This window comes from Anopheles cruzii, chromosome 3 (genome assembly GCF_943734635.1).
Source record: "Anopheles cruzii chromosome 3, idAnoCruzAS_RS32_06, whole genome shotgun sequence".
Classification (NCBI taxonomy): domain Eukaryota; kingdom Metazoa; phylum Arthropoda; class Insecta; order Diptera; family Culicidae; genus Anopheles; species Anopheles cruzii.
In genome coordinates this window covers 64,551,827-64,572,759 of record NC_069145.1, presented here as the reverse complement: position 1 = coordinate 64,572,759, position 20,933 = coordinate 64,551,827, and the positions used below count along the sequence as shown (strand labels likewise).

Sequence of the window (20,933 nt, the reverse complement as noted above, 5' to 3'; positions counted from 1 at the left end):
CCATCAATCGAGCAGCCTTCCGAAGCGTTTCCCGAATCGGCTCTCGCAGTAAGTGGACAGAGCAAGGGGCCCTGTTTAAGCGAAAAATACAAAAGATGTTGGAACAGAAGCGCTAAGTTTACCCGTCCATTGCCGCTCGTGGTTACAGCTAGTAAAGAGGTTTGCGGATGCAGGATGTGAGCTATTTTTTGGATTGACCAGAGCTGGTTTGGTTAGTTGGTGGCACCGCTGAAGTACTTTTTTGAGCGCGGAAGGAAGTCCGACGCCCGACGTCCATGAACCGTAGAAGGTCCACGTGCAATCGCGTTGCATGTCGATGATTGTTTAGTCTGGCTCGTGAGCGAGACACGCCAGTAGCAGAGCTAATCTTCCAAACTGTTTCGAGCGACAAGGCTTGTGAGGCTTCTGCCTTTGGTCGCTCCTCTACTCTACGAATTCCACGTAGCACTAGGCGTTCACTTCTTATGGCTGATGGAAAACTGTCGTCGCTCCGAACCTAACGCGGTCGCTGAAGCAAGACGCTATCGATGGAATGGCCTATCCTTTCGTCCCTGATAAACATCGCTAGCAACCCCCTAATACTGACCCTAGAGCTGCAGATCCCAGTCTGCTCGGTGCTCGGCGCTGTGGATTCCAATATACCACGACCGTAGTCAATTTGTATCATACTTTGTTTTGGCGGGCGTACGAACGTTTCCCATTCCGCGCCGCGTTTTTTGGTGGTACTGAGTTTTCCAAAGTGTGTGCCCTGAACCATCACGAACCTATTTGCGTAGCGAACACATTGCTAAAAGAATAGGCTTACAGTCTAAGTCACGTAGAAATGTCGCGTGCGTGCTGTTGTTTCTTATTTTGAAATCATTAGAAACGTTTAGCCGTTCGTACATAGTTGAAAAGGAGCTAGGTAAGCAAGAAAAACTATAGAATGGAAATGCACATGCAAGATAAGTGCTATGTTGAAGAGTCAAACAAACGGTACGTTGGATCTAAGCTAGAGTTTGGATTGGTTTTCGTTTCGAATTCGTATTTCGTACCGCAAAACACGCGTAAGAACCGTAAGATTAAAATGCAAGAAAAGCACACCCACATACGCACATCTCCGTTGAATACTAGTGTAGTCAACATAATAACAGTAATGTTTAAAAACCGGCGCGTTACGGAACACGAGCGGAAAGAGCTCCCAGAATGTTGCGGCGCAAATATGTAAAACGATATACGCTTGAGGGAAGCCCGCATTCCCGGTGGCGGGTTTATTCTAAACAACAACCAAAAAAAGATCACAAGTAAACAAAGACAAGATTGCGTAAGTAAGAGCATTAAGAAGAAACAACAAACAAACAAACCAAACATATAACATCACGTAGCGGTAAGAAACTAGATAAATGTTAGTCCTAAACCGATAGGCCAGCGGGCGAAACAATGGAAGGAAAGTAAAGGAAACCACTTGCCCTTACAAAAAAAAACAAACAAAGAAAACACATTCACATAAGTAGTAGTCAATAATACGAGGCAAAACATTGCAAACGCTAAGCGCGAGGAACGAAGATGCAATGGAACGCCTGCATTCGCAAGAGCAGCTTGGTTGACGTTACATCGCTTTGCTGGTACCGGCGCTATTGCTTTACACTACTTTGGACAAGCTAAACGACAGCAAGCAACAACAGCAGCGACCGCAAGAACAAAAATACTAAACCACTAAACAAAGCGCATTGTGTTCCTCTCATCTTGTGGATAAAAAGGGCAAAGAAATATTTACTTCGCGTTCACTTCTTCTCTGTACTGTTTGCATTGCGTAGAGATGTATAGGTTGCTGCCATTTAGCTATCCCAATTGGATCTCGTTATCTGTTGATAGTAGAAGGTAAAGTAAATAAGTAAACAATTAAGTCGAACAGAGGGTGTGAAGCAGCACAATGAAGAAGAAAGTCTGTTTTATTGTTACATTCACTCTTTCGAATGTATGTTCATACACACTTGGGAAAGACTACCATTAAACCATTTTAGGATTAAGGTGTTAAGAAAACGGTTAATAATAAACAAAAAACTAAACAAAAATTAAATACTTAAGGCATGGGCATTGGTCAAGGCACAAGAAAGAGGCAAAAAGGAAAACAGAGAGAGAGACAGACAGAAAGAAAGAGTGGCAGTGCGAGTGTAAGAGAGGCACAACGGTGACGAGCTAGGAAAGGACGAAACGCAAAATTTGGTACGCTGAACAGTTGTTGCATTAATTTGTAGGTTTTTAACGATTACGAAAGAAACACTGTAAAACGATAAACCTCGTCACCATTTTCAGATGTGATATTTCTGTTCTCGATCAACAGTGGCGGCAAAATGGTGCGCACGGCGTTGAGGCCACCGGCTGTAGGCGCGCCGCGCAGCATCCCAATGGATGAAGTTGGTGTTGTTCAGTTGTTTCTCTCTTTTGCGTTTCAATGTACTGCCGATCGAGTATCGTGGAACTTGTTTTGTAATTCACTTAGCACCGAAACAAAAACAACTTCAAATGAAACCGTTATTGATCGTTTGTGGCGGGAAACAGTGGGAAATGGTAAAGGGTGTAGGTATTCACAAAACAGAATGTAGACCTTGAGCATCGATTCATCCATTCGTGGCCCATTCCTAGGTATCAGGCGGTGCCCGAGTTGCTTAGACAGCAATAAACAAGTAAACGAACTACCGAAACTGATCGCGAAACAAGCGCAAAGTTGTATTGACCGTTAATTGTTATACACATACGATTTGGTTCGTATCATTACATTTATAGTCATTGTATACACAAGTCGCTTGCGTTGCCGGGTCCCTATGCAAGTAGCATAATATATCGCTGAGACTCTACTCCAAAGTTTCCGACGGGGTGGGGGTGGTCCGAAAGTGGTGTCCCATCCCAGACAAACTAATCGGAACCCCGCCGTTACAGAAAGAGACCGAAGGATCGCCGACGAAAGCGAATTAATGGAATATTTCAAAAACCCAGCAAAGCAAATATTGTTACTCGTAGGCAACCTGAGTAGGTAGTAGCGACGCGGTAAGCCAAGCAAACAAGGTGGGAGAAACAATGGATAAACAGACACAGCCGCAGAGCACACATGCGACACACATGAGATAAAGACAAACGAACAACCAAACGCTTTTAGACTTCCAGTTTACCAAGAACAAGGTGTATTTCAAGCTAACAAATACAAACCAAAAATGAAATGAGACATACCAGCTGCGCATTATTAGATATCCTGCGTTGCGGTTGCATAGAGTGGAAATGCGCATCCATTTGCCTACGTCGAAGGATTACCGTAAAGTACCAAAAGAAGGCTTGGGCGACGGTTGAGGATTTAGCAATCATGCAAATAATACGTTGAATCCCTCTCATTTGTAGATACGGTGGTGCTACGCTAGGACGACGAGGGTTTTGTGATGTTTGCCTATCGGTTATGCCGTCAATCACCAGGACTCCGTTTGCGTTGCATTTCTTGACCTCTGGACTTGCTGAATTCGTGATCGTAACGAGCGGTTTATGCTCAGTGTTTTTCTTGGGTTTTCAAACTGATCCTGACACTAGAAAGATTTTAAAACATTGATACAATGCAGATGCTCCGTTTTTGTCTAATTTTGCTACCGCAATCTAAGTTGATACACCGGCATCAGCTAAATTAAATCCCTAACACTAATACAATCAAGGATGACTCTAATCAGAATGATAAATAACAGGTTTTCCCTACTGCAAAGATGTTTCATAACAACGCTCACTTCAGTTTTAAAACGAAGCAATAAATAAAGTAAATCAATAAGTAATAATACCAATGCCAATGATTAGAGATGACGAGAGATGAACAAAAAGAACAAACATTAAATAGGCAAAGTCATTGAATCGATTCCGCTCTGTAGAAAAAATGTAGAAATTTCGATTTTTAATATGTAAAACATCCACAGTAGGTACATCTACGGTGGAACTGCTACGAAACAGAATAAATTAAACAACACACTGCTAAACCCAGCTCATAATGGCAACTAATTGAACAATTTTTAAAACTAATCCTTGAGGTGGCATGCGTTGCAAAACACTTGTAGACAGGAAAGACCCGAACCTTTAACAACCGGCCGATCCCGGCTGTGCACAATAACTACAACCCGTTAAATGTATACAGACGCACAGGAAAGTGGTTGGTGTATGGTTTCCGTTTTTGTTTTCGATGGCATTGTTTGAATACTGATCCACACACATTTGAAAATGGTGGCACCTCCAATGGTACCAATTCTTCGCAGGCCCAGTTGGTTTAGCCCGACACCGTTGGGCAATGAAATAGGCAATGGGGGAACATTGTCCTTTGATTGGGGTTGAAGTTTTCCGACCCACTGTACCACACGTTGCCCCACGAAAATACGATCTATTCAAATGTGGTTTGCTAGACACCACGACGAGGCGAAAGATGCATAACAAGCGGAGCTGGTGGGTATTTGGAACGCAATGGAAAGCAAGCGTCGACAAGGACAAGGCAAATCGAGCATACCTGAGCGAGGCATTCAATTGAAATTGTTAGTAACAGTTCGAGCTATATGTATAAATTTTTAAAACACACAATACAATATTAAGACGGAACGAGCCCAAGAATGCATTGCTTAGTCCGCAGAAGCGCATAAAATCTCACACTGACCGACAACACTAACACATAAGTCCAACAAGAATAACAGAAAACAAGCATGCATAGGACAGTGGGACGGATGGCAGATTCATAGGCACCGACGCAAAGAGTTATATATTGAGGTAATTAATTGTTGATAAATGAGATCTTCAGGCGTAGTATGTTGCGTTTGCTGTCTCATTTTTTTAAAACGATAAGGAAGAAAATCATACACCCAAAAAAAGAGGAAGAAAAAAACAAAGAAGGAACAAAACTGAATAAAATTGAAAGAAATAATGAAACATGGAATAATAATGAAACAAAACTTTTTTGTTAACTATTATACATATATAGATTTGATTTTATATATATACCTATATATCATTCTCATTACAAAGCATATATAGAATAAAAATAAAATGATTCTAAAGGGAAAAAAGTACTCATCACTTTGTGACATCCTATCTCATCCGAACATGCGCCGGACATTTTTGTGGCACTGATCACTAATTCGTCCCTTACAAAAGGTACACAAAGTAATACCCTCGTCGTAATAATTTTACCCTCGTCTAGCTAATACAACCGTGTATAAGCCACACGCTTCGAAATACTGTCCTTCAAGGAAGCGAATGGAAAATTCTTTTTGAATATCACGCAATTCAAGAGATATGCACCGATGAAAATATGAAAAGCGGGTTGACAAAAAACGGTTTGAAATCCTCGGAGAGTATAAACATTAATTTTCAAAGGCGACTCAATTAAAAAAAATCTCTCAATATATACCATATCCTGTTAGTGCGTCAATTAATTAAACAAGAAAGAACTTTTGCTCTGTATTTTCACTCCCGAATCTTAGAGATTAACAACATTTGCAGCCGCTGTTCAAATTTGAAATACTTAAAAGATATTAAGCTCGACGAAACGTTCGAAACTCGACGAAACACTCGATTTGAATCTCGACTATTTTATTGTCAAACGCCCATTGTTTTTGTTTACGTTGCGAATGTGTTTGGGTGAAACCGTGTGCCGGTTTTCTTGGTCAGAACATAGCTTCTCGGTTGTGTTAATATTTGATTGATTGGTCATTGGCGCGGTGGGTTAATTACGAAGTATCTAGCAGTATGTTGTCTGGTTAATAAATCGATTATTTAGAATACTTTTACAAACTACGTTCTAATGCTTTACCCGATTCAGTTCAATGGGCAACCCCGAGGTTAAAAGGAAGCTGCGCCCAAAGATGTGGCAAAAGGACGAAATACATTGCTTTCTCAATATGTTAGAAACCACACTTCGTCAAGTGGGCCTTACTGCTTTCGAATGCGAAGAGCAGGAGCAGCTGTGGGTCACTATTTCCGATACACTTAAAGAGTCACACGGTGTTGATGTGAGCGCGGCACAGTGTCACAGTAAATGGAACTTTCTGTACAACACCTACATCGCCAACCCGACACGGGAGTGCTCCTTCTTCTCCCAAATCAAGAAGATTGTGGAAATCTCGCTAGAAAATAGTGTACCAATCACACTCGAACAAGCCGAAGCAGCCCCCAAGAAGATGAAGGTGGAATTGGAACCACTTGACAACGAACTATTGTTCAATGAAGCAGAAATTGTTGATCAGCAACTGTCTCCAGAATCCAAAGCCAACCAGACGCAAGATGTGGAAGTTTTGGAAGATTGTCCAGCGGTCGGAGACAATTTAAATGGCTTGCTTCGTAGACTCTGTGCCAAAATAGATACACTCACGGAACTGCAGCGTCGCCAAGAGCTACGCATTGATGAAGTTGTTCGAATGCAAAAAACTAATCACGATCATTTATTGGAAATAAAAAATTTACTTAATTTACATTAACATTCCAATATGTTGTTAACAATGTTACATTTGCTCGTATGGCTCGTGTTTGAAACAGATCGCTCCATCGTTTGTTTGATATAGGATTTCGGTCCGGTTCGTTACGGGAATAAGTGTCGCTTGGTTAGATGCTAAAAGAATAACGCAAATCGTTTCCTAAGTGTTCTCGTTTGGCAGTGCCGGGGTGCCGGACAACAGTTCCTTACTCGGTTCCGTATCCGTATGTTCATTAGCAGGTTCGAAGTTAGTTGGTTCGTGAGACTCGTCCGAACTTAGCCGCTCAGCAGCGATGGTCTTGAAGGTGTGAATTGGCACAAGGGGAAAAAAGGTTAACGAATACAATAAGTTGATCGAGTCGAGGGGGTTCGTTGATTTTTGTGCACTTTACCTCGCGATATTTGCTGAGGAAAACCTTCAATGGTTCGGTGTAGTTCTCGAAGCCGAGTGAATACATGGCACACAAAACATCTTCGCCGTTAATGGTTTTCCTCTTCTCCATGTGGCACCGGTCGCTTGCCTCGGACGTGATGAAGGAAATGAACTCCGACACGCACTCCTGTATGCACTCGCGTGCATCTTTGGCAATTTTGCCCGACTCCGGGATGCCACGCTTCATTATTTTGGTAATGTTTGCAATCGGCAGGAATCGGTCTTGCTCACGAAGCGGAGAACCCACTTTCAGCAAATTTTCACCGCCCGAATCGTCCGACAGCTGACTTTCTGCAATCCAAGAAAACATTCACAAACAATGCGGTGTACGCCTCCCCAACGCCTAATCCTTACCCATATCGTCATGCATTTTGAACTTTGGTAACGAAAATCACAGAAGAAAGGGGCCGGCGATCCAACAACAGCAGACTTTTATGGAATGACGAAAGCAATAGCAAAACAATATGATGCGAAATGTTTATTTCCGCGATTAATGCCGCTGACAACACCGCCCGGTGAAAAAAAACGTTGTACTAAAAAGCTTTACCATTTGTTCTAAACCAGAAAATTCATCGTTCGGTGTTCGTTCGGAACGATAACTATTTAATACCCCGGAAAAATCTCTATGCTAATGAAAATGCACTTGCTCAAGGAAGCGATTTAGTTTCATCCCAATAACTTAAATCTTTGAGATCATAAAGAGCGCAGGAGGAGTTTGAATAACACTGTCAGCGCTCCTCGTACACAGGAGCTCTAGGATGTTTGGGTGTCAACAACATGGCCGTTTGGAGGGAAACGATCATCGTGCCGTTTGAAACCAGCCTTCATCCCATTAAGCATTTTCTCTCTTAGCCAAAAAGAAAGTCATAGCTCAGCACGATGGATCCGAATGGTGTAACGTTAACCTGCGCCGTCACCATTGAATGGACAAACCAGCAGGGTACGACGACTCGCAAACTGGCCCACAAGCAAGCCACGCTACGATTGATACGGAACTCGACGAAGCAGATGTTGCTGGACATTACGACAGACAAGGCGTCGCTTGCCAAGCTGATGTTACGTGGCGTAAAAGTGCATTCCAAGTTTATGGCCGAGGGCAAGGCCAGTATAAAGTTCAACGACGAAAAGTGCACCCTCTTCTTGTCGAACGCTCCGCCCGGTTTACTGGTACAGTTCCTGAAGGTGATCTTCGTGAAACTGACCAATGGTGCTGAGAAGCCCGGGAGCCAACCGAAGACCCCCGACAACAAGACAGATCTGCTGAAGAAGAGTCGCGTCCAGATGCTTGCAGGAATCGCTCCCAATCATGAGTGTGACGACATCAGTCCGATCACGGCGGTGGAAATGCATCGAGCGAAGAAGCTCGCGTTGGGCGGTGGTTCCCTCACGACGCCATCGCCTTCGCAGAAAAGAAAACGCCCTTCCGGTGGTGACGCGGCTTCGGGCGACCTTCGCCCTGCGGCAAAGAAGCTGTATGACCCGTTGCAGGGTACAGATGGCGAACAGAGGCTGAACGAACAGCAGAAACGTGTCCTGGACGCGTGCCAATCGGGACGGAGTATCTTTTTCACCGGATCGGCAGGGACGGGAAAGAGCTTCTTATTGCGTAAAATCATCGCAACCCTACCACCGGAGGGAACCGTGGCAACGGCTTCGACCGGTGTGGCCGCCTGTCTGATCGGGGGCACCACGTTGCATTCGTTCGCCGGCATCGGCAGCGGAGAGGCCACGCTACAGAACTGCTACGAAAAGGCTTTGCGCAGCAACACGGCTCAGATATGGCGCAAATGCAAAAGACTGATTATTGACGAAATTTCTATGGTTGAAGCAGACTATTTTGAGGTATGATTAAAAAAAACATCCTGACTGTTCTAAAGATAACGTTACTAACAGAATTGAAATGTTTTCCAGAAAATTGAGGCCGTCGCACGCTACATTCGTAAGAACGATAAACCGTTCGGGGGCATTCAACTGATTTTGTGCGGTGACTTCTTCCAGCTACCACCGGTAAGCCGGCTGGATCGTTTCGCCGATGGTGCCGGGCCGTACTCACAGGACAGCAATGCCGGGGCTCGCTTTTGCTTCGAATCGCCCGTCTGGGCCGACTGCATCCAGGCGACTTACGAGTTGACGATCGTGCACCGCCAGAAGGACCAAGAGTTTGTGGCTATTTTAAATAGCATTCGCATTGGGCGTGTGACGGACGAGATTAGTGAGCGGCTGCGCCAAACGTCCTACCAGCGCATCGAAACGGAGGGTATTCTGGCGACGCAACTTTGCTCGCATACGGCCGAGGTGGACGCAATTAATCAGGCCAAATTGGACGGTTTGTCGGGCGATCCGAAAACGTTCGAAGCGAAGGACAGTGATCCGTACAGTGCAAAACAAATCGATCGGATGGTTCAGGCACCGTTCAAGCTTACCCTCAAGATTGGGGCCCAGGTGATGCTGCTAAAAAACTACAATATTGCCGATGGCTTCGTGAACGGGGCACGGGGAGTAGTGACAGACTTTGTGCAGGGACTTCCGTTGGTGAAATTTAAACGGCGCGAGCTGCTGGTACGCAGCGAGAAGTGGTCAATGAAAACGGCCGCTGGCATGGTGCTGACTCGGACGCAGCTCCCGCTGAAGTTGGCATGGGCCTTTTCGATCCACAAATCGCAGGGCCTAACACTGGACTGTGTGGAACTATCGCTGGCGAAGGTCTTCGAAGCGGGCCAAGCTTACGTGGCACTGAGCCGCGCCCAGAGTCTCGACAGCATCCGCGTGCTGGACTTTGATCTTAGACAGGTGTGGGCGAACACAAAGGTGCTAGAGTATTACCGGAAGCTGCGAAAGCGTTTGGCCGATGAAAACCTTATGATGCCGGTGGCGGTGAAAGCGAAACCTGGCCAGAAAGCGAACACGGCCCAAGGGCTGAAGAAATCCCTGTCGGCGATGGGCCTATCGAAAGCGGCCATGAGCAAACCGCTCATGACAATCAAGTGATTGCCGTCCGCCGGATGATATGGCCTGTGCTCGTTAGCATCAAAATCTCAATCATATAGCGTACTTCAACCTGCAGTGTTCTGGTGGTTTGCGAGCTTTGGCGGTTAACATACCGGTACGATGTGATTCCAAGTTATTTTGCTTAGACATATTTTTCATTCAAATAAATTAACGTTATTGCTCCAACTACGTAGAACAATTTATAGGAATAAAAGAGAATATTTATACATCAGTAAATCTTCGTACACAAAGGTATTCAACAAAATCTACGTTGGGACAGTAAATCGAGCAGAAACAGTACACAACCCAATTGAATGGACTGGCGACAATAAATCTATTCATCGGTTTTGTGTTTGACTGACGCCAGTTTCAATTTACGATTTCGTCCTTCAGGCTAAGAACGAAGACTTATGTATGTAAAGTGCCGAGCAAAATTAAATTGTATTGCATATATAAGAAGTTAGACAATAAATCAAAACAGCAATTAGTAAAACATGGTTCACGAGGAGGTTTTCAAAATGTGTTAATGAATCGATATCTCATTTTTTTTTTGTATCTCTGGCCTCACGCAAAAAGGATCGCCTATCAAAACCCTTTGGGAGCTCATGAATAAATGTGACAATTTCTATTAAAAATTGCATTTGAAACACTAATAGGGCAGAATAACCTGTTTGCTGAATTCAAACAAGGATTTTATATATTTTGTCTTTCAGGATGCAACTCTTGGTTCTATATCGTGTTTCAAAACTAGGAGCTCACAGATCGTCACCCTATTTGCAGTAATGAAGTAAGCATTATAGACACAGAGTCCAGTGTTGTTTACTGCTGTCACTCGGCCGACATTTCACTTAAACATTCAATTGAATTGTTGTTCCATTGTTCCAGTGAAGTTAAGTAATTCCTGACGAAATGTATCGTAGAATTGGTTTGAAAACTTTCAGAGACAATCAGCAGCTTCGCCGACGGAAAGGATGGCCGATTTGCTGGCAAGCCTTTTAATTCGTTTTGACTGCGGAGCTTCCCATGAGACCCAGCGGAATCGTTGGCCAAACGAAGCTGCGAGCCTGTGCGTGTAACAGAATGTAGTAGGTATTTATTTTTACAAACCACTCGCTCGTATAAATAAATAAATCTTACATTACTTCTCCTTAAGGACACGGGTAACAATCACATTTCGGCGACAATTGCAACACACACAGTTACGATCCGCAGAAAGTGCTTTACGAAACAATGCCGCACTGACCGCGGGAAATCTGGCAAAAGCAGAAAAGCTGCTCAGAAAGTCACAAAATCTGAATCCACTGCCGGAGGCGGGAATGTTGTCAAAACGCTTCAAGACGGATGGATCGCAGTCCGTCAACGGGACAAGGTGCTCGGGACCGGGTTTTACAAGAAGCACCGGACTCGGAAGTAAAGAAATGTTGCAAGAAGCCGGCTCAACAGCTTAAGCCGGACAAAACAAGACCCCCGGGACAATGGAAGTGTTTAAGGTTCTCGGTAATGGGTTTGAAACGCGAACGGATCCGGAGAAACGGAAAACCTACGATCTATATCGCACGACCAGCAACCTTTCTGGTGCGGTGCTGGTGCGCGATCTTGGGGTTCTCCTCGATGGCCACTTGACGTTCAAGGAACATATCGATTACGCCATTAAAAAGGCCAATTGCTCGCTAGATGTGTTGATGAGGATGTCCAGCGACTTCGACGACCCTATTTGCTTAAAAGCAGTGTTCTGCGCCATCGTTCGGCCCATACTTGAATTTGGCACCATCGTGTAGTGTCCCGCGACTCACAAAGGTCACAAAGGCAATTGACCGTATAGAACGAATCCAACGACGATTCACTCGCTTTGCCATACGGGCGTTACCATGGACCGCAAATGACACGTTTCCCGACTACAACGCTAGATGTCTTCTTCTTGGGATCGAGCCTCTGATGCACAGGCGGCGTGTGTCCCAGAGCTGCTTTATTGCGGGACTGCTGCTGGCGAAGATCAACACGCCGAGCCTACTCTCGCAATTATATGTTGTCTTGCCTATGAGGCCGCTTCGATGTTCGCAGTTCCTTGCCGAACGTCGAAGTCGATCCGGGTACGGGTATAATGAACCGCTGACGAGTGCCATCCGACATTTCAACTCTGTATTCGATTGCTCTGACTTTGACATTAATCTAACAGTGTTTCGCGATCGTATTGGTTTTGTTCGTCCCCGTTGACTACTAATGCGTGTTCCAATGTCGTCCTATGTTAGTTATAGAGCTTAGTTAGGCTTCATTGCCCGTTGAGCCACAATATCAATATAAATAAATAAATGTCTTGTTGCGTTCCTGATCCGCTGATATCCAGTCGAAATATAAACTCAGCCGTTTAAGTAACTGCGAGAATTCGTTTTCAACTGTTTGTGTTCGAAAACGCGAATTTCGCATCACGCTGGCGGTGAGTGGTGGGTCTCACTCGTTGCGAGTGCCACTCCCCGGTCGAAATTGTAACGGCGAGTGCCGGTGCTCACCGTTTCCCGGCGCGTGCGTAAAACGAAGCAAAGGCTAGACTTCGGAAACGTTCGGCCCGACGGTCGGGTTCGACCAATTCAAAGTCAGGTATTCCCAGCTAAACCCAGAAATTGGCCGATTGGCGCATGGTGAACTTTTCACAGTTTCACTCAGTTCTTCGCGAGTCCGTCTATTTTCGAGAAGTCGTTGTTTGGCGTTTGTCGCGGTAGTTGGCGCTCTCGCGCGCACAAAGTATTCGGGATTTTCGGGTTGAATCGGGTCCATCGATCGGACCGGAGTGTGAGAGCGAGAGAGTGAGCGAGAGACGGTGTCTGCGTCTCCGCCGTGCGGTTTTGCGTGTGTATCATTTTTTCTTCATTTAATCGTTCACGCAGAACGACTCCCAGATTCCGTGGCCATATCCCAGGATATCCCATTCACAGACTGTGGTAGTAAAGCAGTACGGCGCACTCTACGGCACGAAACTCGCCCCCGGGAAAGCGGAACCGTCCAGCGTGAGAAAAGAGTTGCGTGTGCGTGTGTCCCTCGGGGAGTGACACGCAAAACCACGAAAACAACACAAGCGTGGCGCGCGGGGCACACACTCACACACCCATCCCACGGACGGCCGCCGCCGCGAGAACAGCGCGGTGACGGCGGCGGCACAACGTCTCCGCGGTCGGACCGTAGCTAAGATGACCGCCGCCGCCCCTTGCTAGCCGCGCATCGACACGACGGTGACGGCCTCACCGAGATCGCCATTTTCTCTCCGCAAGAAAGTTCGCCGGAAGTGTGCAATTTTTGGCCGCGGGTGTGCCGGTGTGTGTGCGCGAAAGAGGAGGGTTAATTGTTTCGCAAGAGCCCAAAAGAAGTGTGCCCATCGTGAGTGAGTGACAGAGAGCGAGCGAGTGAAAGAGAGAGAGCGAAAGAAGCCAGACTCCGCTGCGACGCGCCTGAGACAGGTTGGAGCGATTTTCGGGGTGCGCGCGGTGTGCGAGAACGAGAGCGAGCGCGACGGTGCTCTTCTGCCCGCCCGTATCAGCATCATCATCCGCGCGACGGCGGCACTATCTCATCGAGCCACCCCAGCCAGACGACCGACAGACGGGCCAATATAGGGGATGATGGTGATTGTGTTGCGTAAGTGCACCGCCGCCCCTGTGTCTGTGTGTGGGTAAGGCGAGGAAGCCGTTGTCACAATTCGCAAACAGCAGCAGAAGCAGCAGCAGCAGCAGCAGCAGCACATCAATACGTACGCGGTGGTCTCGGATTAGCGCGGGATCAAAGTTTCCGGTGCCCGCTGGTGGTCGCCGCATGTGTGTGTGTGTATTTGTTTTGACATTGAAATTTGAACTGTGCATCGCTGGACGCGCCACTGCACCAGCAGCCCGACGGAGTGATCGATGACGACCGCAGCGAGCGACGATGGCAGCATTGGTGCCGTCGAATTGGCCGAAAACTGTCAGCGCCGCCATTTGTTGTGTTGCATCGCAACGGCGGATGACCGATGAGCGATGCGGAGTTGATGACGGCGCGAGATGATGTTTACCCTTTCTCACCACGAACCAGCGCGGTGGTGTGATGGCGATTCGATATCGACACGTGCTCTGGAACGCTAGCCGGAAGGCCCGCCGGAACTGGCCGGAACTTGCGTTCGAAGTAACACGCCGGGAGCGTTGAAGGGGAGAGAGAAACTCTGCCATATAAAAGCGATAGTGCTGCGTTGAAGTGCGTCGACTGGAGACTGGTCCTTCTCACCACGGAACGGATCTTTCTAGGTGCGGACGGCGACGTGGTGTGCAAATAATAATCGAAAATCGGCGTCGAAAAGCACAGGGGCAAGAAAATAAAAAAAATGGAGGATCAAGCGAAATGAAAGCAGAAAGGCCGTGAAACGGAGCGCGCACACGTGTGTAACACACAGGAGTAGGCCGCGGGCCCCGCGCGCGCGCGCGCGCGATAGTGCTGTGTGTGTGCGTGGTGTGTGATTTGGTGGTTTTTTTCTTCCCCCGTTTTCGGCGACCGCGAGTGTGTCGCGCGTCGTGTCGCGGTTTTTGGTGGCGAGCGAAGCGAAGTTCAAAAATAAAACGTGTGCTCCGAGTATCCGTTCCCGTGTCCGTGCCCGTGTGTGTGCGCGCACGTTCGCTGCAAAAATATTGTGCATCGCGTTCATCATCCGGTGTGCGCCGCCAGCGGATCTGGCCAGCCAGGGCAGTGGAAGGTCCACCGGGTGTGTTGTGACGCATTGTTGTGCATCCACCGCGTGGTAATGTGTGTGTGCGTGTAACGCACACCACGTTTGGGAATTGCAGAAAAATAGGAATGGTTCGGTGTCGTCTCCGTTCGGTTGAAATGGTTCAGATGGCCCGTCTCGGGCTTGGCCATCGCCGTGGTGCTTTGTACGCCTAGAGAAAGAGGGCCCAGAGGCTCCGTGAGGAGGGTGTAGCCGCGATATGTGCCGAGCCGAGTGATTCGCGAATAGAGAGTTGTGTCCGGTGCCCAGAAAAGCGACGCCCAATCGAGGCCCCGGGTTCCACCCGGGTTTGCCGGGATACGAAAGCCAACAACGACGAACGACGTGAAGGAGCGTGAAAAGTGAGGTTAAGTTAGAGTTAGTAAGCAGCAGCAGCAGCAGCAGGAGACGGCGTGCAAAATGACGGAATACATACCGCCACCGCACGTGATGTCGGTGCTGAAAACGTACCAGGACAAGGCGCCCAAGAGTCTGCACGGTCCGGGGCTGTCGTTGGTGCACCCGAGCAAGAGTGCCGGCTCGATCGGACGGTCCACGACGCCGGAACACGCTGCCGCTAGTGGACATCACCACCACCATCATGACGACGAGCGGCAGTCCCCGCCACACCAGCAGCAGCGCCTCACGTCGATCGTCCCATCGGCGATGGCGGGGCTGGGCGTTCCACCGCCACCGATTTTGCCACCGGTCCCGGCCGTCCCCATCATGACCACGCCCGATCCTGATTGCGGCATCGTGAACATGACCGTGCTGGAGGGCAAACGGATCGGATGCTTTCTGCTTGGCGGCGAGATGCGGCTCTGTTTGCCGCAGATCTTCAACAACATCCTGATGGACTTTAGCGTGGAGCAGATTAACCGCAGCATCCAGGAGCTGATGATCTACCTGTACAACTGCACCGACCAGCAGCTGCAGGAGTTCAAGCGGGCCAACATCATCCCGGACACGGCCAAAACGTGCGGGCTGATCACGCGCACGAACGCGGAGCGCCTGTGCAGCTCGCTGCTGCACCAGGCCCAGGACCTGCGGCCGACGGGCAAAGGGGGCGCCGGGCTGGGCGGGATGGGCTCGGGGTCGTTCCGGGTGTACCACCGGTGCTTCGGCAAGTGCGAGGGCATCATGACGCCGGAGCTGTACAGCTACGACGAGCCGGCCTGCATCGAGTGCTGCGAGTGCCACGGCATGTACTCGCCCCAGAAGTTCGTCTGCCACCAGCACGAGCCGCAGGAGATCCGCACCTGCCACTGGGGGTTCGATTCCAGCTACTGGCGGCTGTACATACACGTGCTGGACAGTGATAAGAACCGCGAGGAGCACACGCAGATACTGAAGAAGATCTGGCACAAGGAGCGCGAGATCGAGCAGGAGCTGGCCGAGTACGAGCGCGAGCTGTGGATCGCGAGACGAAAGGTGAGCCCTTGCGACGACCTAACCTATATGCTTCGTCTTGCACATTTAGGACGACCATTAGGTCCGTTATCGGTCCATAAACGATTCCCGTCGCTTCGGTGTCTCGCTGTTATCTTATCTCCTGTACCTTTTTGGCGCGACAAACGATGGATGATTCTGTTAATTTTGCACTTTTGAAGTGCTGTGATGGTTGCGCGCGCCCATTTGAATCAGCACTTTCGTCCGCCGAGGCTCAATCGCCTGCCAAACATAAATATTCAACCTCGCATTCAACAACAATACTTCGTAGGGGTGCTTCAGACCCTCCTCCAGCCGCCCAGCGCTTATAAACAATCGCTGACGACAGAAATTCTTGTCCCATCCATTTCTGACGCGCGGCACCACCACCACACCGATCACGGCTGCCAGTGTGTTTATTTACCATCCGAGATGTTCAGATGTTCCCCTTGTGTGGCGGTTCCGCGCTTCCGTCGTCTTGGGCCAGACTCTTTGCTCCCGCGCTGACGTTGGTTTGTGAATCACTTTTTTGCACCACATTCCGTCGCCCGGCGGAAGACACATCGCTTGCAGACGCAGACGTGCGCTGCTCTGTTCTTGCGATAAAACGTGTGTGCGCCGCGCAAGTCTCTTGGCGGGGGCTGACTGGCGTGTGGGTCTTTTTTTTGTTTTTGGCGTGTGTGTATGTTTTGCTTACTGATGTCAGCAACTTGACGCGGGCCCTAAGTGCGTCACGCAGTCGACCGGGTCCGGTGGGGGATGCGGTGAACGAGTTAAAGAATAAGAATAGCCCGCTGTTTGACGCAAACAGCAGAAGAGAAAGAAAATTCCATCGCGAGCGGCGTTTTATGAGTGGAATGGATCACCGTTTGTTTGCCCGTTGACAGCCTATTTCCCGGTTGGTGGTAATCGTGACATTAATACACGCCGCGGATTTTTTAGCCCCGTCCAAAATCTTGAGCACCCTTACACTTGTGGATCGTTTCGGTTTCGCTTGGAGTCACAAGTCACATTTTCGCATTGACCGCCGATGAGTCAACTCTCCGTGTTATCGTTGAACCGCGAGAAGTATATTTTTGCGCCACGGGAAGCGATACAATACGTGGTGGTGCCGGGCTGGGCTATTTTTATAAACTGCAAGCTGCAGCTCGCAGCTTATCAAGCGCAGTTTGGTGTAAGCACCGGAGTTGCTGCTGCCCAAGGTCGGCCAAATCTGCGGAGGAGTCACGAACAACAGCCAACGGCCAACGAAGAAAAACGCGCGCCCACGAAGAGGGACTCGGTGGTTGCTGCGCATCCGCTGGTGCGCCTCTTGCGTAGTTTGGGGCGTGCTCCGGTGCCACCGAACTTCACCGTTTTCACCGTCACTCGTGGCTCGCGTCTACCGGTCACGGTCGGCGGCGCTCTGCTGTCTGACCTGTCTGCCACCACACCAGTGTTGGGCCCCACCCAACTCACCAGACGACGAGGTAGACTGTCGCGGCCCGACCGTGGGGCACGTCTTCCCCGGTCCGGTGTTCCAGGTGTGGCCGTTGCATGGGGGCGGCAGCATAAGTAGCAAACGCAATGAAAAAGGCATGTTCCCCGCCATGTCTTGTTTCGCCGCCTAGAAATTCGATGAATGTTTCGGGCTGCTCGAGTTGATCGCGTAATTCATTTGCTGCCAGACGAAGTGCCCGTTTGGCTAGTGAAATGTCAACATTTGTTTTACCCTCATTGACTTGGACACACACACGCGCTTTGCCGTGAACTTCATCCTGTCTCCGGCATAACCATCATTCCCCGATAACGATAACAACGGTGGTTTGTGTGTTCGGCGGGTCTGCGGAGCGAGATTGATGGGGCTTTTAGTTTTTTATCATTGGTGGTCTGTTATCGCCGATGAGATGATTTGGCAAATTGTGTACGCCAGGGAAACACTTTTTATGTTCTCTTGACTCATAACTCGCGATGGGGAGGGTCATCGATGAAAAGTGGAATTATTACGAGAATCCTACTCGCAAAAAGGCCTGGATACAGCTTGGTGAACCAGGTCCATGGCAACCAAAGCAAAATATTCACTGCGCGAAGGTTATGCTGTGCATATGGTTGGATATGGTGTGGTGTGGTGTACTGTGAGCTTTTAAAACCTAATGAAATTATTGATGGACAACGATATCGACAACAATTCATGCATTTTAACCAAAGCTTTGACCATAAAACGACGAGAATGTGATAAGATGATTTTTCAACATGACAACGCTCGACCCCACATCGCAAAACCTGTCTCGAAAATATCGGGTGAGAACTGTTAACAGCCCCGCTGTATTCACCAGATGTTGCTCTTTCGGACTAGTATTTGTTCCGTTACATGAGTATCTATTTGGCAGCACAGGGGTTAACTTATTATAAAAGTTTTAGAAAAATTGGTCTCTGAGCGGATCGCTAGAAAAGATAAGAAGTTCTATCGACAGCGGAATTGAGGAACTACCTAAAAGATGGCAGAAAATAGTAGCTACCGACGGTCAATACTTTCATTACGGTAGTCATACGATTTTTTGTGGGGTTTTTTTTTATTTTACTCTTTTTTGGCTTTTACCTTCTACCTTTTATATGCAATTCAGATCTACAACTGCTTTGCGTAATGGTGAAAATATGTTGCTCTAGGTCGAAGGCTCTACGGCGTAGCCGGGGCCGTACAAAGGGATCTAGGGCTTCATCTATCTAGAGTCAAAGGGCAACAAGGGACAAGATTCGCGTTAGGGTGCTAGCAGGCGGCAGATCATTAAACAGTCAGAGGAAATTATTTCGCTCACATCTCGTGTCGCGACCGTCGACCAAAACTGACCAAATCCTCTTAGAAGAAGCTCAGGTTGATTTTTGACCCCTTATGTGTGGAGGAACATTGGAGAAGCCGCTACAATAGCTGGCTGTATGCACTTAAGACGGCCGTGCTTCGTATACGTCTCGCCAGGCCACGGTGGGCTGGTCATGTCAAGAGAATGGCAGACCGTCCACGGAGACAAAGGCCCCGTTTGTGAGATGGGCGAGACAGTATGCTAGACTGCGATGCTAAAGCCGGGCCAGGAAAACAGAATGGTGGACGAAGGCGCCACCAATCGCGAGCGGTGGAGGGATTACATCCTATCGCAAGCCAAGCCTGCTCGACGGTTGTGATGCCAAATTATGGAAAGAAGATGTTCCTTTATGTTTTCTTCTAATTTCTTCACGCAATTTTACTCACTGTCACTGTGTGTTTCGTCGCTTGCGTCATGTTTCTTTTGGGTTGATGCCTGCACATTCCGCACTTTTTCCCCGTTATTGAAACACTCCGCAAATGTGCAACGAACGCGCGCAACGTGTAGAGCGATCATTTCCCGTTCGCCCAATGCATCTGCTTCCGGTCAGCCGCCGTTCGGATGGACCATTGCCAACGATCTGCGCAGTGCCGATGTGTGTCTGTTCGTGTGTCCAGGTTCCGTCAATTGGTTGATTACGGCCACGAAGCCGGCACACACACCACTGGATGGCACCAACAGTGGTTGGTGTCCGGCTGACCACCGACGCACAATTTTCCGCTTCTTGTTAAAAGTTTTGCCCGACATCCCCGGGCATCGCTTCGGACCAATTCATTTATGTTGTGACATTACACACCGCGGATGGCGCAATGCCAGGATTGATTGCTGGGGGGCCGTGGGTCTGTTGTTTTATGTTGGGTGGGTGACTGATTAGCACTACGAGAGCGCGCCCGCCCTTTTCTTTTTCTACCCTCGTGATCCGGACCTGCGTGAATTGCAGTGACGCGCTTTTCGGAACTCGCCCACCACTCGCTCTCTGTCTCGGCAGCACTTGGCATCTCTTTTGCTTCGTCCTGCTCCATAGAGCAGGTTGACCTTCAGCACGATTTTGGCGCGTCTGTTGTTTTTCCCCAACTGGAATGTGTTTTTGTTTATTCTATGTGCGCATGTGTGCGTGAGTGTGTATTTTAGATTTAGATCGTTTTCTCTCTTTCTATCGTTTGATTGAGCCCGGTGTGGCTTTCGCTTGCTGATCGGTGAAGGAGGTTCGCGACGGGTTTCGTCATCCGCTTCGTTTTGCCTGCCAAACGCGGGTGGCTAAGGGAGGGTTTGTGGGGCTAGTGTTACCCCACCCGGGGGTTTGGCGCTTGTTGGCGAAAATGTCGACACCTCGACAACCTGCCTGCACCGCCACCACCACCGACCGCGGATAACGCGAATCAATTTCAAATCACACACCCCCAGAACCGATGGCGCACGCTACATGGGTTGCCGGTGTCCGATGTTCGTGCCATTTGATTTTCACGACTATCAAACACACACACACAGGTGGAGGAAGAAGCAAGCCTTGTTGTTGTCGATCGATCGAATTGACCGACGAAAGTGTGAACAACATTATTAGCGGTGGCGGCGGCTTTGGGTTGCGTTGTGGTGCGCAAAAACATAACGCATGTGCCCGCCCTCGTGTGTGTCCGTGTGTGTGTGTGGGGCCAAATAAAAAAAAAATCGAGAGTGATGTAAAGGTCGTTGTTTCACCCGCGGCGCGTCCTAGAGAAGGCCGCGCCACGCCACGCCATTACCGAACGGTTTCGGACGCCGCCCTATCTCTATCGCGGACCGCCGCCGCCATACTTTGTTGTTCGAATAACTTCTATTTTTTGTTGTTGTTTGTGCCGCGTTGTGTGCCGGAGTTTGCCAAGTGCGTTCGCCGTTGTTACTGCTGCTGGCAAGGACCGCGCTGCGTTTCGCCGCAATCTATCGCCTACGACGACCGGGTGGGGGGGGATTGTGATCGTGCGGTGATCGTGGTGACCGTGATGGTGACGGTCGATCGCACCATCACCATCGCAACCCGTGCATGCCGTGAGAGCGCCGCGACAACGATGTTATGGAATTCGCTAAGACAGT

The 20,933-nt window shown here is 48.7% G+C and overlaps 3 protein-coding genes across 3 annotated transcripts; 2 read left to right on the top strand and 1 right to left on the bottom strand.

Annotated features, from left to right (window-relative positions):
• Positions 1-6,411: 6,411 nt before the first annotated feature.
• LOC128272746 (uncharacterized) lies at positions 6,412-7,377 on the bottom strand. Its single transcript, XM_053010615.1, has 4 exons — positions 7,248-7,377; positions 6,853-7,184; positions 6,671-6,758; positions 6,412-6,595 (listed from the first exon to the last, which is right to left on the bottom strand). Exons 1-4 carry the CDS (start codon positions 7,261-7,263, stop codon positions 6,489-6,491), a joined length of 543 nt encoding a protein of 180 aa, XP_052866575.1. The 5' UTR covers positions 7,264-7,377; the 3' UTR covers positions 6,412-6,488.
• Positions 7,378-7,772: 395 nt separating this feature from the next.
• Positions 7,773-9,881, top strand: LOC128270787 (ATP-dependent DNA helicase PIF1). The gene is made up of 2 exons (XM_053008206.1): positions 7,773-8,735; positions 8,805-9,881. Exons 1-2 carry the CDS (start codon positions 7,773-7,775, stop codon positions 9,879-9,881), a joined length of 2,040 nt encoding a protein of 679 aa, XP_052864166.1.
• A 5,140-nt stretch (positions 9,882-15,021) lies between these two features.
• Positions 15,022-16,093, top strand: LOC128270786 (ski oncogene-like). Its single transcript, XM_053008205.1, has 2 exons — positions 15,022-16,032; positions 16,082-16,093. The coding sequence occupies exons 1-2, from the start codon at positions 15,022-15,024 to the stop codon at positions 16,091-16,093; spliced, it is 1,023 nt and encodes a 340-aa protein (XP_052864165.1).
• The last annotated feature ends 4,840 nt before the right edge of the window (positions 16,094-20,933 follow it).

Bases quoted from the DNA above. Each gene is read 5' to 3' on its own strand.
- LOC128272746 (XM_053010615.1), bottom strand. The intron at 6,759-6,852 runs GTAAAGTGCACA...CACACCTTCAAG, and splicing joins TCCTCAGCAAATATCGCGAG to ACCATCGCTGCTGAGCGGCT. The intron at 6,596-6,670 runs GTAAGGAACTGT...TTATTCTTTTAG, and splicing joins ACATACGGATACGGAACCGA to CATCTAACCAAGCGACACTT.
- LOC128270787 (XM_053008206.1), top strand. From the start codon at position 7,773: ATGGATCCGAATGGTGTAACGTTAACCTGCGCCGTCACCATTGAATGG. The intron at 8,736-8,804 runs GTATGATTAAAA...AATGTTTTCCAG, and splicing joins TTGAAGCAGACTATTTTGAG to AAAATTGAGGCCGTCGCACG.
- LOC128270786 (XM_053008205.1), top strand. From the start codon at position 15,022: ATGACGGAATACATACCGCCACCGCACGTGATGTCGGTGCTGAAAACG.